This window comes from Neolamprologus multifasciatus, chromosome 14 (genome assembly GCF_963576455.1).
Source record: "Neolamprologus multifasciatus chromosome 14, fNeoMul1.2, whole genome shotgun sequence".
Taxonomy (NCBI): Eukaryota; Metazoa; Chordata; class Actinopteri; order Cichliformes; family Cichlidae; genus Neolamprologus; species Neolamprologus multifasciatus.
The window spans coordinates 36,200,629-36,217,813 of NC_140452.1; the positions used below are offsets into that span (position 1 = coordinate 36,200,629).

At 42.8% G+C, this 17,185-nt stretch overlaps 1 protein-coding gene across 6 annotated transcripts in view; it reads right to left on the reverse strand.

Moving 5' to 3' along the window:
• Positions 1 to 8,926: 8,926 nt before the first annotated feature.
• snx19b (sorting nexin 19b) overlaps positions 8,927 to 17,185 on the reverse strand; it is a 50,387-nt gene continuing 42,128 nt past the window's right edge. For 2 of the 6 annotated variants that reach the window (XR_014877930.1, XR_014877928.1), the window contains 2 exons: positions 11,957 to 13,392; positions 9,728 to 11,913 (listed from right to left, as the gene is read on the reverse strand). Coding sequence is in view for 3 of the 6 variants with exons in the window: in XM_085184697.1 (XP_085040823.1) it covers positions 13,269 to 13,392 (124 nt within the window). In the remaining 3 variants the exon portion in view is untranslated. The other 4 variants (XR_014877929.1, XM_085184699.1, XM_085184697.1 and 1 more) reach the window with 4 other exon arrangements.

A 17,185-nucleotide genomic window follows, 5' to 3' on the forward strand; every position in this document is an offset into this window, starting at 1 on the left:
TTAGCTCCGACGGCCGTGGTGCAACACTAACAGCAAGGCCTCGAATCCTGTACTAACACTGAGAAGAACCTCAAGGCTTTGCTGGAACATTTAACAGACAGTAAAGAACGTTTAGTATTACACTGAAAGCTGTGCTTTAAAAACATTTTTAAAAGATGAGTCACAGCCGTCACTGAGCAGAAACTATAAACTGTTGTTCATGTGACAGACACTGAGACAGACGCTCGTTTCAAATCAGGATTAATGGTTTTAAAGTCTTTGAGTTTAAATCTTCTGTTCTCTTGTACTTTGATTTAACAGAAACAAGTTTTAGTGCCTGTTTGATTGAAGTTTGTCTACAGAAGCTGAAAACACAGGCTGGCCTGCGCGTGGTGCTAAGAATGCCAAGGTCAAAGGTCAGTCCACATACCGGCCAGCTGTAAATACACACATGAATGATAAACAGTTGTAGAACACGTCACACCTGTTAGTGCACTACAATACTACATCAGTCGTGTTTCAGAAGATGTCACACGACTCCTGTAAAAATGAGTCGTTGCTGTCACAAGAAGATTCAATTCTAATTTATCTTAAAGCACTTTTTCTACAAACATCTGGAACTTTTCAGACTTCAAACTTTGCTGTTAAAACAGAAAGTAGGAATGAAGGAGAAAAAGGTAAGAAGGTATTTTATCTAACAATGAATCAAAATACTGCAAAGCAGTAATTAAAGTGTGTATTTAAATGAGTAATGAAGTCAGAATCAGGCGTGGGGAGAACCAGGACCCTTCTGACTCCTTGGGCACACAGAAAAAGTAATATTGCAACTGTCACATTTAAATCACAGTTTGTAAGACCAACCGTGTCCACTGCCAATGAGGGAAAACTGTGAACATGGTTCAACCTCCTCCAACACGTATCCAAGCTCCGTGAGGCTCCGTCTGTCTCTCTGGAGTCGGCCCAGAGGTCGTATGGCTGCGTAGCGCCTGTGTTGACCTGCGTTGGCTCACGAACCTGAGGTAAAAAGAAAGTTTTGCACTGTGAGCTGCTTTGTTCATCTTTTTTTTTGGACACAAGTGTAACTGCAGACCAGACTGTCAGGAAAAGTGGCCTGACAGCATCAACACGTGGCACCATTACTTCAGCAGCACCCATGTGTTCTCACTTTGTGGCTGCAGGTGTCAGCCTGTGGCTGCCAGCTCATGAATTATTCAGTGAAAATATTAAAACGGCCAAGAGGAGTGATCGTGCGAGGAAATAGTGAGGTGAGCCTGGTTTCACTGACTTTGTTTGATGTCATTACTCCAGACGGGAACCAACATAAAGTAAAAACAGAAACATGTGTGCCAATGTCAGCTGATATTACCAAAACAATTTAGGTGTTACTTTTTCAAGAAAATGGAAAAACACTTGTCTGATACTGTGTTGCCCAAAGTCTTCACACGTGAACCTGAGTGAACTCTCAGTCACAGGGTCTCACCCTTTGCAGCTATAACAGCTTCAACTTCAGGAATGTGTTTATGTGACCATTCTTCCATCGCATTGTGAGGTCAGACACTGGTGTTGGATGAGAAGGCCTCGCTGGCGGTCTAATTCACCCCACAGGTGCTCCATCAGGTTGAGGTCAGGACTCTGTGCAGGCCAGTCAGGTTCTCACACACCAAACTCGCTCATCCACGTCTTTGTGGACATTACTTTGTGCACTGGTGTGCAGTCAAGTTTTAACAGGAAGGTCTATCCCCAAACTGTTCCCACAAAGTTGGCAGGATGAAATGACCCAAAATGTCTTGGTGTGCTGAACCATGAAGAGTTCTTCTCACTGGAAACTGAGCGGCCGAGGCTAACTCCTGAAAAACAAGCCTGTCCCCTCCACCAAGCTTTACACTTGCACAGTGCAGCCAGACGAGTACTGATCCAAACTTGTCCATCGAAGCACCAGACGGAGAAGCGTGACTTGTTACCAGAGATGGGCAGTAATGCGTTACTTGTAACGTGTTACTGTAATCTGATTACTTTTTTAAAGTAACGAGTAAAGTAAGGGATTACTATTGCAAAAACGGTAATTAGATTACCGTTACTTTCCCGTAGGAACGCTGCGTTACTGCGTTACTAAAACCGTGATTTTTTGCGAGAATGTCTCATGACAGTGACGTAAGCGAGTGCGACGTTCGTGACAACAGCTGTGTGCAGATCAACAATGGATCATATATCGAGTGCAGAGAGAGTATGAGCGTGCAGCGTTTAAAGCGTGGAAGTACTGACCTTACTTTGAGTTTGACTCCATAAAAAGTGACAAAAACATTAGTGTCCGTTGTGCGTGGGAAGAAAACTTCTTTTTACAGCGAAAAAACCCCTAAACTTCCAAACAAGCACCGAGTAGCTACGACGTAATGGGAAACTCACAGAGAAACTCGCGGATTCTTCCACTGACCGCTGCACACCTGCACCAGGGTAACCCTCCGCCTACCCCACTCCTGCTTTACAGGTGAAAATAGAGCAACAGGACCGCTAGTCTTTGACTTTATTTATTTTCTGCTGTGTTTTACTTGCATCTATTTGAAAGACTGAGTGTAAACACAAAAAATATTTTATTTTATGTGCTGGAATGTGCAGAAAATAGGTTTAAATGTTAAACTAATTTCTTCCAGTCAGAGAATGTTGCAGATAATTAAATGTTTGCTTGATGCATAAAGTTAAAAGATTAAAACTAATAAAACAAGTTTTAAAAAGAGACTTTTCCATTTGATTACATTTTGTATGATGATTATGCAGAAAAAGTAGAATTGGGCTGAAAGATCTATCACTTTATCACCTATTCAGGTTGTAAATCGTGTTTTTAAAAAGTAACCAAGTAACTAAGTAACTAAGTAATTAATTACTTATGAAAATAAGTAATCAGTAAAGTAACAGGATTACTTTTTGGGGGAAGTAATCAGTAATTAGTTACTGATTACTTTTTTCAAGTAACTTGACCAACACTGATCGTTACTTCCAGAGATTAATGCGACTAACGATACCTGGTCAGTGTTTTAGTTCAGAGTTGTTAAGAACACCAGCATTCCTGTGACTGTGCTGTGTTTGAGACACAAAAACATCCATTTTTTATACAAGTACTCTGACCTGTCTTTTCAAAAATTCTCAGCCAATCAGATTTTACAAAATTTGCTAAACTAGACTCAATAAAGTACATCTAAGCTGTCGTACTCAGTTATACTGAGTGGACATTAGAAACCTGCCAAGCTACAAATGAAACCTGACGGCTGAAATGCTTTAGGAAACATTTGTACATGTAGAACCTTCACTGTAGTGAGTGATGCACAGATTTCCTGTAACAGGCTTTGGGGGATTTGTAGGTGTGCAGAATATTTCGTGTGCTGACTGACAACAGATAACAGGTAATAATATTTGAACACTATCAAGAAAAAGACTTTTAAAAGATACGACAAAACTACGATTTGTAACTTTGTAACTATTTGTAACAGTATGAGGCAGCAGCTGCTGACCATGATGACATGAACCATAAAACAGAGCAACAAAATCAACAAACACATTCTAACACAGAAACAAAGTAAGTTGAAGGAAACAGTCCCAGCTACAGAGAGAGAAGATGGGCTTCATCTTATTTCTTTAAGCAGTGTTTCTGGATGTTTCTCTGCTGCTCTCACACACAACAGTATTTTTATTCTTGTCACCAGCTTGTGAGAAACAAACTGCAAACCAAACGTTCTTCTATGAATCAAACATATTTTCAGCTAACGAGGCACGCTAACAGGAGGCCACTGCTCCTCCACCTTTTTCCTCGCCATGACATCACCGTCTGTAACAAAGTCTTGATGAGCGAATCCAGCCGAGGCCGCGCTGTTAAACTCACCATTTCTCCTGACTCGCCGACTCCACACAGCTCTGTGGTGAAACAATAACAAATATAGTGCCAGTCAATTACACAGAGGTGGTGGGGGGGAGGGGGGGGGGTCTGGTTACAAATACAGCTGTGGAGTTTGTTTTGACTGCATTGCAACAGCGAGGCCCAGCTGGTTACCAGCTAACAACTGGCTGTACTGGGAGCTAACTCTCCCACCCCCAGCTGTTGTTGCTCTTCTCTCAGAAACAGGGAGACGCTGCAGAGCGTTTCTGTCTGTACAGATAGAGTCTGCACGGCCGTACCGCACAGATGGATCGATTCAGGGGTCTGCAGTTATGTTTCCTGTAGATTTTGCCATCACGAATGAAAACAAGCTGTTTGTGTCAGAATCTGAAACAAGACTTAGTTTTACTGCAAGAAGACAAACAAAGCATGTCCACCCTGCAGACGAGCTGCTGCATGAACACAGTGAGATGCAACTGTAAAATCAAATTAGTTCCCAGAACTTTAGACAAACCCGTTGCTTTAAAAATCTACGTAAAGCGTATATTAGATGATTACGTTTGGGCAACTCCCTGCTGTATCTTATTAAAGTATTATCCTTGTACTAATCAATATACTGTAGTATATAAACAGCTGTATCACAGGAGGAGGGAAACGAAGCACTAGATCTGAGCCTCGTAAGTCCAAGCTGTCAAGCGTTGTGCATTTTATTTTAGCCACATGATAAATACTCCAATACTTTATTACATTTTCATAAATTACATTTTAAATGAATTATGAATAATTTCATGGAATTCCAGTTCAAGACTTTCCATTTTGGTTTTCCAAACAGGAGAAATTTCTATAAAAAGAGCTTCACATTCACACAGTGTGTGTCTGTGCACTTCAGACAGACTTACCAATGGATTCGGGGAGGTGGGGTCGATCTACCCACCTTCCAACTGGTAGAAAACCTGCTCTACCACCTTTACGTCCCAGATGGACATTAATCCAACACTAACACAGGTGGGCGTTCAATAACCTGGTGGAGGCATCTCAAGCATTCAGACACCAACTGTAACCTGGTTGTGGGCACAGATATAAGATTTTAAGAGAAGTTCAGTCCCAGTTTATTTACTATTCGTTGCTCAAAGCTGAAAGTTGCAATAAATAGTTGGTATCAAAAACCATCTTTTATCTGATTGTCAGACTTTTTTGAAAGTTAATTTCGTGTCGTTACACAAGCTGCTCTCTGTCAGGTTAAAACCACAAACGAGTCCAAACGAGTTTAAAGGCTGAAACAGCAGGACTGAGGACAGCTCCCTCACTTCGTTTCACTCACACACTTGTGTTACTCGTGCCATAATAGCTCATGTCAGCTGTGCAAAAGAATAAATTGATCATAATATTTACAATGTGATCACCAGTACAAATACCCAGCTTTAACCAGCTGTTACCCTCTAACTAAAGTGTGGATGTCTCAGCTGACTGTAGGCTTCAACAGGTGAATTACTCTCATTTTATCATACAGCGCCACCCTGTGGTCACCTCCATGAATGCAGCTTACAGCATCAGTTTGCTTATGTCGCCATCTAGAGGTACTACACGTGTCTTACACATTTGTCCAACCAGCATCCAGCAGGTTTGCTGTGAAGACACGATGTGACATAGTGATAGGAGTCAGCCAGGAAGTGTGTGCAGGTGAATATGACTCCAAATATTTTTATATTAATTTCATTTTATCATATTTTATGCTCAGTTTTAAAGCATTTTACTGGACATGAAGATGTTGACTTCCAGTTAAATCCTGTCATAAATAAGTAAGCAGCCAACTTCCTTCCTGCTTCAGGCTGCATACTTCCTCTACCTCCTTCTCTAGCCTGATGTACAACCATGATTTCTGGAAACTGATGCTGTCAAATGAAGTTTGTTCCAAAGTGCTTCAAAAACTGTACGACAGCAAAACAACAAGCAGTCGTACGTTATGATCCACTGGTGTGATCGTTCCACACGTGCAGTTTTATGTGGCATTAAACTAAAAATGCTTCATCTGAGCAAATGATTTAGGGATAACAACAATAACTGTCTGCACATTACACGAGTCCTGATTCGTCACAGCAGCAAAACTCGAGTGCAAAAACACACAAAAACGTGTCTGTGTGTGCGTCTGTTGGGATTCTGTGTGCACGAGCTGGCCCTTTGTCGAACGTGCATGAAACGCTTTCATTTTTAAAAAGAAAAGGACTGAAGTGGGCTTTGGAGGCAGTTCCAGACATGATTTTTGCTTCAGTCGTTTCACGACGCAAAAACAGGAAGAACTCAAACACCTCACAGAGCTTTTAAACACGGCTCCCTGTGTCACATCTTAAATAACAGCGAATGAAGCTTTGAAAATAGAGAATTCAGCCTTCAGTTTTGTCCTTTAAAGGGCAATCAGCTGAACCACACATGCATGTGTGTGTGTGTGTGTGTGTGTGTGTGTGTGCGCACATGTGTGTTCTATTATGTAATACAGAAAGGGAAACAAGAGTTAGGCAGAAGGTGGAGGGCCTCCCCCAACAAGAGCCCACTGTGTCAGACAGTACTTAAGAATGTGTGTGTGTGTGTGTGTGTGTGTGTGTGTGTGTGTGTGTGGAAGGTTTGATGAGAGCAGATTGCGTAACCTGCTGAAGATGAAGAACATGTGGTTTTCATGTAAATCAGCAGAGAAGCAAGACTTTAAAACAACAGCAGCTGGACGCATGCTGCCAGGTGGGTGTGTGTGTGTGGGTGGGGGTGTGTGTGTTTGGGTGGGGGTGGGTGTGTGTGTTTGGGTGGGGGTGGGTGTGTGTGTGTGGGTGGGGGTGTGTGTGTGTGGGTGGGGGGCAATAATGACACGGCAGATTTAACTTTGGGTTTTGGACAAGATGGACACCAACAAATGTCTTTTAATGTTGCTCTTCAAACATTCGTCTGTTCCATCCTGTACACGAGACACATGTTTATCACAGCTGATGTCTCAATATTCTTCCAGAGCGCTTTGAGTGTGACGTCACATCTGGCAGTGGAAACAGCTCAGCTTTTTATTGGAGCAGCCAAAAATGGTCCACGATCTTCATATAATGATGCCTTCGTCTTCTTAGACACGATGGGCTGTTGTTGTTTTGTCATTATGTTGTTGTGCACACGGCTGCACGAGTGTTTACAGGAAGCGTCAGGAAGTAAAATCTAACAAACAGTTTGAATGTTTTTTTGTTTTAGTGAGGCTCCAAAGGGCAGAGCCCGCAAACCTTCGATATACAGTCGACGAAACTAGTTTGCATCCCTCATGTATGTTAGACATGCGGGATTCACAACAAATGCATGTTTGTAAGATTCTGCAAAGGGAAACTTTGAATAGTCGCAGCCATTGATGTTAATAAGCAGCCTGATGAAGGCTCCGAGTTCACACACACACACACACACACACACACACACACACACACACACACATACACACACACACACACACACACACACACACAGCTCTTCATTGTGTGCTTGAAGAAGGATGCTGCAGGGACAGGAATCTTCCCACGCAGCCTGCTTCACCTCCTCAGCTACAGTACAAAAGGTCAAAGTGCAAACAGGTTCATTGTTGACATCATGTTGTGTTTACATGCTGAGCTTTCATTAATAAAATGGTTTCACCAAACCTGACACAGCAGAGCTCCATCAGAGAGCTGCTGTCCGTCTCCGTGCTGGATGGAAACTTGGACGGAGCCCAGCTGATGTTTCTTTTCCGTAGAAAAGCTACGGACAGTAGCTGTCGTCTGTTTGTAGACGCTTCACTTTAATCCTTTCCTTTTTTTACATTTACCGCCACATATCAGCAGATAACACTCACAAGTGAAGGTTATTAATTTGCAGTAAAGCTGGGATGGGCTGTAGTCATGGAAACCTGCGACCTGCTCCAAACCTGCTCCCGGGCTGCAGTTGCTACAGAGACTCTACGAGGTGGTCTGGTCATGTGGGCGCGACGGCCTCTACCCAAACGCTGTGCAGGGTCACAGAGCGTCTTTACGTTTACTCCTAAAACGGCGCTAATCTGCCCACCCATCCCCCACCGCACCGGGCCGATTTAATTAAGAGCGTTTGGAAGAAGGCAGTTCGGCGGCTCACAGCAACAAGAGGTCAAACCTGCTGATTCCTCTCTGGTTGGGAATTCCAGACATGGATCTGGATGTAAGTGTGTCTCTGTCTCTGCCACAGAAGTTCTGCAGTGATTTTAGTGTTTTTGTTAACGTTGCATCAAATATGACGAGACTTGCATTACAGTCTTTAGTTTTCCATAAACATCAGAGGCGCTTTGGAGCTGGACGCAGGGATGTTTTGGAAGCATTGTGAGACGATGACATGTCAAATTGAAAAGAAAAATCATGAAATCTCCTGTTTATGTTCATTAATCCGTCTCCACGGTGTGGAGGGAATTTTCAGTCGTGTCGGATTAGTCTTGGACTGCTTGTGTTGGATGACCAGTTGGGAAAATTCACGGAATTTGGGGGGAATTACTTAATTTAAAGGCTGCTTTGCTGTTCTGCCAAACTCACCGTAGTAGATTTCAGTTAATGTTTTAGTGCAGATTAACTGTTCTGCCATAAAATCGTCTGAAACTATTTTAAGAAATCAAACCTAATAGATGTCAGTCTTCCTGTGCGGGTCCCCCGCCCCCACAGACCTCCGAGAAGCTCCCTGAATAGACTTCCAGGAACGGAGGCTGTTGCTGGCACTGCTGCGCTCTTTGGGACTCTGTTATCGAAACTGTGAGCGTTTAATGTTTGATCGTGTGGTACGATCAGAGGAGGCGATAACATCGATCAGTGCAACAGAGCGATTTCTGTCTGGGACATTTTATATCTGTGGTGCATTTACAATATCCTGCTCTTTGTTTTGTCAGCTTGAGCCGGTAAAAACTGCTCGGTTAGATGCAAACATCAGTAAATGTCAGTAATAAATAAAAAGCTCCAAATATCCTGTTGGTCAAAGTTCAGTGGGAGGATTTTCTGTCTTACAACCAAAAATAAGTAAAAATAACTAATATATAAATATAAATAAGAATCACTTTGGACTCATCTTGATAATCGTTTCGTTGTCATTTTAGATTCGTCCTGCATGACAGAAATGATGGTTTTCTCTGGTCGCCTTGAGAGGACAGCGTGTTAAAGCTTCATGTGTCCTGGTTCCCCCGTGTGTTCACATGGTACAGTCGTATGTTACTAACGTCCTGCTCCTCTGATGTTTAGAGAAGCTTCTTCCACCACGGTCGTGCAGCACCACACTGATACAGACGACTGCACCCGAACATTTGGCATCAGCCCACAGATTCCAGCCCAAGGCCCCTTCACCTTTATGTGGCTGATGTCACGTGTTTTCAAAGCAGCTCGTTCCAGTCTGAAACTGTATCATTGGTTTCCATGGAAGCATGATGATGAAACATTTTATTATTCCCAGTGTTTTATGGGATGTTTGCTTAGTTCCACAGAACATCTGCCAAGGACGTGCTCTCAGGTTAAACCTTTAATCAAACGTAGATCAGAATTCCTAGAAATGCTGGGAATAATGGAAAGTTTTCACTTCTCCAAGTGGATGTTGATGTCTGTGTGACAGCGACTGTATCTCATCAGAATCATCTATGATCTTTATTGTGGGCTATTAGAAATCACCGGGGTGCTTACAGGACAGAGAAAGTCAACACAACACAACACAACACAACACAACAGGGGGAATAAAGACACTATGGAAAACATTTAACTGCAAGCAGAATTCTGGGGAGACAGTTAACGTCTGTTTTAATAATCTCATAAAAGACGACGCTCACAGGTCTGTTGTAAAAAGTGTCACCTCCACCTGGGTCCAAGAAAATAATGAGTGAAGAAGAGTCGCAGATTTAACAGCTCAGGATTGGTCAGTTTATTGTTTTTAATGTGAAGGTTTACAAAGATAGCACAAGCACACGGTCACACGTTATGGTGCAGACGGGCAGCAAACACCGAGGGGAACCGAGCAGTCACGCAGGTTAACATGATGCATTAGTGTCTGCCGTTTACAAACATGTGGCTCTTTGCTGTATATTTTGGCATTAACACAATACAAAGATAATCTCACATCTGCTACTGAGTAAAGCAGACCTATGTTGTATTTCTCAGACTCCATTAGAGTAGCTTTGCATGATTCATAGTATAAAATAAGCCATATTTAGCTCACACTGGGCCTTGGTACAGCACAGATCATCTGTGTGAAACAAACCTTTCAAACCAACCTTCCCTCAGGAACTGAAGCGCTAACAGCAGTGGCTGCTGCGCTCACACATGACCATATTAGGGCCTTCCTGTTTCCCTAGCGTCACTGATTTGTCGTGAAAGTATTTACAGCATTGACTGACTGGTAATTCATGTTTTCACATGACACTCTTATATTAAAACCTTTTCATTATTGGGAGAAATGTCTCATTTACCATCATGTCTGTAAAGCCCACAGCGTGTCGTCGTTTATTTGAGAAAAGCTTTGAGAGAATGCTTCCTGTGAAAGGCTGAGAGCTTACACTGTAGCCTGGCAGACATCAGGACTCCTGAACATCTACTCAGTTTAATGTGTGAGATATTCTTCTATCACCGCCACGTAGAACAGCTCGTCTTCGTTCTTAGAGAAACACTTTTCTTGTGCTGGACCAGCTGCTGTAAACGTTACACCTCTAATAGCTGCTAACTACCTAAAAATGGCTAACATGCTAACATCTAATGTTATTTGAGCTTGTTTTGATGGGACATATTGATTTAGTAAAATCATAATAAAACATTATGATAAAGCATATACAATGATGATTGGGTTTGTCACGGTTGCAGCAACAGCAGGAAGATGCTGTTCCATCCTTCACAGCAGTCAGCAGAGTCGCACACAGTTAGAAACACAAAGCTTGTGAAGTGTTTCAGCACAGAGGGCTGAGCTGAGGGTCCACTGCAGAGTCACACTGTAAGGCAGAGCAGAGGCCTGTCGTCGCTGGCACATCTGTCTCGATTTTATGGGCACAGATAAATAATTTCATAATACACGTAGTGACACATTAATATCATAGAAAGGAAAGACAGGAAGTTAAGACAAGACTGATACAAGCACATGAGTGAAAACAACATCTCAGTTTGTAACAAGGCGAATGTGCAGATTCAGTCACATTTGATGTGCTCAACATAAGACGGGAGGGTCACAACAATGAAGCTGTAACATTGTTCATAAGAACGCTGAGAAACTGTAACATGTGATCGTGAGACGCTAAGGCTGCCGTCAAAGGTGCCAGAACTACAACAATACGTTCAAAGTGACTGCAGACTGTGTGCTCTCATGGGAGGGTCACCAGCATCACTTCATGGTCATCAGGCAACAAGGTCATATATACGAGCTCAAGAAGCGTCTTTATGAACATTTTCAGAGTGCACAATAGAAAATCCCTGAAAATTAAAAATGTATAAACTGATGATGTCTGTACAGTGCGCTGTTCTGTAGGGAAACCGTGGCTCCCAGCATCCGTGTGGGTATTATGTAGAGAAGCTAATCTATAATGGCAGAAGCAGGACACTAAACACGGAGCCTTTCACAGATCTGAATATCTGCACCCACAGGACCAAACACCTGCACACAGGCACCACAGGAAACCCCCACAGGTCCAGTTCCCACATCCCTGACGAGCCACAGCTGTCCGGTGGTGGGGAGGGGAGCTGCTCAACATTAGTTGGGTTTCCTGTTGATCAGTTTGGTTTTTAGTCGCTGTAACTGATTCAGCCCCATTTCCACAAAAAACACAGCAAAGTGCAAAGAATCATTTTTGTTCCACGACAGACAAAACGAGCTGCATCAGTGTGGACGATGACAGAGCTGTAACTCTCTGAGAGGTGCTATCAGCTGTGTCATCACTTCCTTCTCACAGCCTGGAGAACTTGGACCTGCAGTCCAACAGCACAGGAAACCTCCACAGGTCCATCATCTGTGTGACAGGTGATGACGGTAAAGAGCATTTATTCACTGATCTTCTCAAAGTGTCTCTATGGATGGAAACCAGCTGATGTGAGAGGCACGATGAGCTGCTGCAGGTTATTTGATGAACATTGCTAAACACGGTTACACCTCCAGGAAGTATAATGAAGTGTATCGACACTTTAAATCTGCTCAGACTGCAGTTCTGGTGGATATAGACTTCACGTTTTGAAACCAGACACAACTTACTACAGAAACAGGGGACACTGCACACTTATTACGTTTTAAGTTGTGATTAGGATGAACGAAGCAAAACACCGTTTACGTCTTTAAAGCCAACCTGAGGAGCGTACACCTGCTCAGGTTTAAGGTGCTGCTTTCTTTTTCAAGGTTCACTTCAATCAAGACCATCTTCCACATGTAGTCTGTGGTTGACAACCTAAACTGATAATCCCTAAAAAAAAAATCACAGCTGAAAAGTTTGTCGTTACAAAGAAAGAAAGCTACGTGTGCACAGTTTGTGAAATAGCTCAGTGTGACAGTACATAAAGGAGTCACAGCGAGGACGCTCACCAGACGCCGAGGTTAAACTTTGGACAGATCTCAATCCTGTGAACGAGCGCAGAACTGTTGCCTCAATGCAGCGGTGACTCATCAGTCATCAGCGTACACAGATCAAAGGAAAAGTTGAGTAATATTGTATCAACTCTTTAGGAAAACTGGTTAATTAGTAATTCAAGCAAAGACTGAAGCAAGACATTAAAATGGATCAAGGCCAGGACACTTCCTACATCCTTCCTTTCTTCCTTCCATCCTTCCGTCTTCTTATATTATGTCGGCGTCGACTGTTAAAGGACTGTGACGTAAAACATCATCTGTCCCACCCTTCACCTCACTTAGAGGTTAGATTGTATCCAGATGTGTAACGTAACAATCACATGTGTGTACAGATCCGGAGCGATACTGAAGGATGAGTCAGCAACGAGCTGATACGGCGACTCTGGGAGAGCGCTGTGAGACTCAAGTGGAAAAGGAAAAGCAATCCTGCTTCTTAAGCTTTTCCACCAAAAGGCCGGGCAGGGTGTGAAGACCATCTGAAGGGAGTTTAATGAAATCTGGGGTGTTTAGCAGACAGGAAGAGGCTGGAAGTGGATATCGCAGGAGGCTTTACCACATGTTTAGATCTGAACAGCGCACCGTGACATCAAACACACACCAGGTGCTCTCATGTAATCACATCTGGTTCAAATGTAGTGTGTGTCCAGGTCACCATGTTCAAGAACATCGTATCGTATGTCACTACATCAACACATAATCAGACGCAGATCTTAGTGGACCTGAGTCGGGGTGACAAAATCCCCCACTCACACTCTCAGTGCAGAACATGATATCAGCCTTGCTTCACACTGCTGGGAGTTGTAGACGAGCTAAGATGATGGAAGGTGGGTTCACATGCGTCTCCTCATGCCAGTAGCTTCTCTGGGTTCTTGCAGAGCGTCTGCAGCAGACTTCTTTGGAAGTTTTCTTCGGGTATTTCAGGAACCAGGAACTCCAGCAGCAGATCAAATATGCAGAACACCAGGTGTCTGAGGGAACACAGCACCAACAACAGAGACATGAAACAGCTGGCGTCACCAACCTGTTAGAGTATTGTGCGATTAGACACTGCTCTTTACTAACACGCATTTAGAAAGCTGTTTGGTGTGTTGGGATACAGCATCTGAGCTTATTATAGCGTTTAGCATACGTCACTCAGCTGATCCATTCTCCAGTTCGAAACACAACAACATCCTGATCCATCACATCTCTTTTAGGGAAGCATCAACAGCACATCGGTCTAAAGGCAGGAATACGTACCAGGGTCAGTGTTTGCAACAGTTTCATACCCAACTGCACACCGTGGTTAAAATGAGCTTAATAATGATGCTTCTGTAACTTTGTGTTGCACTTTTGGTAACAGTGTTGTCATCAGCTCAGGTAACTTCACTTCAGCTCCACACCTGTGTGCATCACCGCCCAAATGCACTGGAGCGTCAGTGTTGGTTTAATTATTCAGATTCAGCATTTGTCTCGTTGGTCCACAGAAGATTCTTGTCACGTTCAAAGTCACCGAGGTGCTTTCTTTTTGCCCAGTCTGAGGCTGAGATATGCGAGGCTTGCAGTCCTTTAGATTTAGTTTTGGATTCTTTTGTGAGCTCCTGGATGAGTCATGTAAATGGTAAATGGACTGGTTCTTATATAGCTACACTGAGCACTCTTCAAGCTTCACTTTTTTCTAACTGTGCTTATTTCACACACATTCATCCGATGGACGCATCGGAGAGCAACATGGGGTTAGTATCGTGCCCAAGGATATTTGGGATCAAACCGCCAACCTTCCGGTCAGTAGGTGACCTGCTCTACCACCTGAGCTACAGCCACACCAACATGTGCTCTTGGGAGTCATTGTGGTAGTCCAGCCACTCCAAGTTTTCTGTATTTGTGGATAACGGCCCCGTAGTTGGATGGAGTCCCAAAGCCTTAGGAATGACTTTGTAACCCTTTGCAGACAGACGGATATTAATTACTTGGTTTGTTAGCAGTTTCTTTAGATGGTGGCATGATGTGCTGCCTCCGTCTGAGCCCTACCATTGAACAGACCTGTCTGTTTCCCAGTGACAGCCATGATAGTTAAGATAATGGATGGAGAACGATGGCTATGACCAGAATAGGTTACATTAGTATATTTTTGAAAGGAGCTCAACACAGTAGTGATGGGTTTTCGGTATAGTTTGTGCAATCTTAACATACCTTAAAAAAAAGCCACATTTTCATTGTTTTCCTCACACTGACTCCTTGCAGTGGTCTAAGATCTCATGTTAACACACTGTGGTGGACACTTCTTCACTTCACGAGCAGCCTGACTCAAACTTTTCTTTAACACAACGACCCAAAACACTGCAGGTGCGGTGTCAGGTCCAATCAACCTGTGGCACAATGTTTGGAAATGATGGTAAACAGCTGGATGCAGATAATTAAAGAATTATGTGAATGCACCACAGAAATAAACAACAATAAACAAATGAGGAAGCAAAGCAGTGCTGCTGGGCACAGCGGGACAAGTTCAAAGTCCACATTAAGATTCAGACTGAAACAATTTATCCAGAGAAGCTTGGACTGATTATATTTCACTGTTCCCCCTTCAGCCTGTTAGAGCTGCTGCCAAATGTCATCTTTGAAAGAGTTAAAGTGCTCCTGCAAACATTATACGTTCAAGTGACCGCTCTATTAAGACAGCGACACTGCCTGTGAGACAGATTTCTCACACACACACACACACACACACACACACACACACACACACACACACACACACAAAGAATAGCTATAAAAGTTTTTACCTCCTTTAAAGAGGTAAAAACATCCCATGATGTGGACGCGACTGCTTCTTTGCACGTTTGTTTTTTAAACCCTTTTCGACCTGCAGTAAACTGTACAGCATCGTTCCAGGTGAGTCTGCCTCTGTGTGCAGCTGAGCACGTACACTCACTCCCACTTGATCAGATACACCTGTTTGTCTCTGGCGTGTCCATCAGAGAGCACCGAGTACTCAGGCAGAAGCCAGAGCTTTCTGTTGTTTATAAAAACGTATGGACCAGATTACATCATGGCTGTCTTAGTCTGCTGTTCCTCTGCTCTGCCAACACCAGGCAGGCTGAAGCCTGCTCTTACAGGCTCGACGCCTCCTTCCCACCAGGTTGTGTGGAGGTGGGGGTGAGCTTATTAGGGTTTATAGACTCTTACTGCTGGAAAAATATAAATAAACAATAATACACTTTTAAAAAGAAAAGAAAATGTTTTGATTTTGTCAGATTAGTTTCTGGTATTACTGGAATTTTCTTCTTGTCTCCGATTCAAAATCTCTCTGGACTTTATCAGCAGCAAAAACGATTAAATGTAATTATGAATTTACTTTTCTTTACCAAACAAACAAAACAAAGAATTGCAACCAGGTTGTGAAAACACATTTTTGGTGACTGGTCTCTGTGTGACTGACGCTCGCTTTTCAAAATGAATATCTATCACCCGCTCTGACTTTGACACAGCGGTGCTTTGAGATAAATGTTATCATAAGCATCCTATCATAACAATGCTAGCATAGCCACATTAGCACACAACATATTTACAAAGTACATCATCTCAGCTTGAAGTGTCAGATTGCCAGAGCTACAAGAGAAACTGGATGAAATGTCAGTTTATTTTGGTCAGAACTAGAGAAACGTCTGCTCGAGCACTGAGACACGTCCAGCTGTCAAACCTGCAGGGAGCTGAACAAAGTGAAGGTTTTAACGTTTCCTGGTAATCCATCTGAAAATATCACACCTCAATCTCATGCTGCTAGTTTGCTAAAGACTAAATAAGTGTTAACTAGTATGTCACACTTACTGTTTGTCCATTTCTATTTTTACTTAGCTAAATGGCAACACTAACAGGCACGAGTGTAAGTGAATCAAATTACAGCAAAGCCTCAAATGTCTGCGAGCAGCAGAGGTTAATAATATGAGACATGTGGATTAAAGTCCCAGGGGTCTTCCCATAACAATAAAATCTACCTGATTTAAATTTGGATGATTTCCCGACATGTCCAGATACCTTCCAGTATGAATGCTGTTTATGAGGCCGCTCCCTGCAGGCTCATAAACAGCATAAAAATATCAGCTTTCAATTTAAAGGTCCACTGATTCCACACCAAAACTGAAAGGTCGCTGTTCTGACTGGAACAATAAACGAGTTACCACCTGCTGTGAGTAAAGCTAACCCAGTCACGGTTATATAATCTTCATTTACAGATATGCCAGCTGGTTTGGTGACATATAAAAGAAGAGTCAGTGTGAGATATGGATTTGTTAGGAACAGTACACACTATGGCTGCCACAAATTATTATTCTGATAGTCGACTAATCAGATCATCATCCATCGGACGTAAAACAGCTGACTGCACCAGCAGCATCTGCTCTAACCATCATTAGCTTACAGCTGGAAGAGTTTAAGGTGCTCACTAACAATAAAAACAGATGATCGTTTATTAACTTTTAATGAAATTTGCAGATTGTTTCGGTGAAGTTTAATAAACTCCTTACTATGTAAAATATAACAGGACAGCGGAGTAAATTCTCGACCGTCTCACACTTCTGTTTAATCAGTTTTCTGCTTGATGTTTATTCAGCTGTGTGAAAACTTTAATCTCAGCCAAACCGATTTACTCAGGAACAAATAAAATACTGAAAAAGCCAAAAAATAACATGTTAAGTTATCTGAGTGACTTATATATCATGTTTAACCTGAGTAGCCAAAGAACACGAGGGGTTAGAAAATGATGTGCAGAGAGTTCGCTGTTCT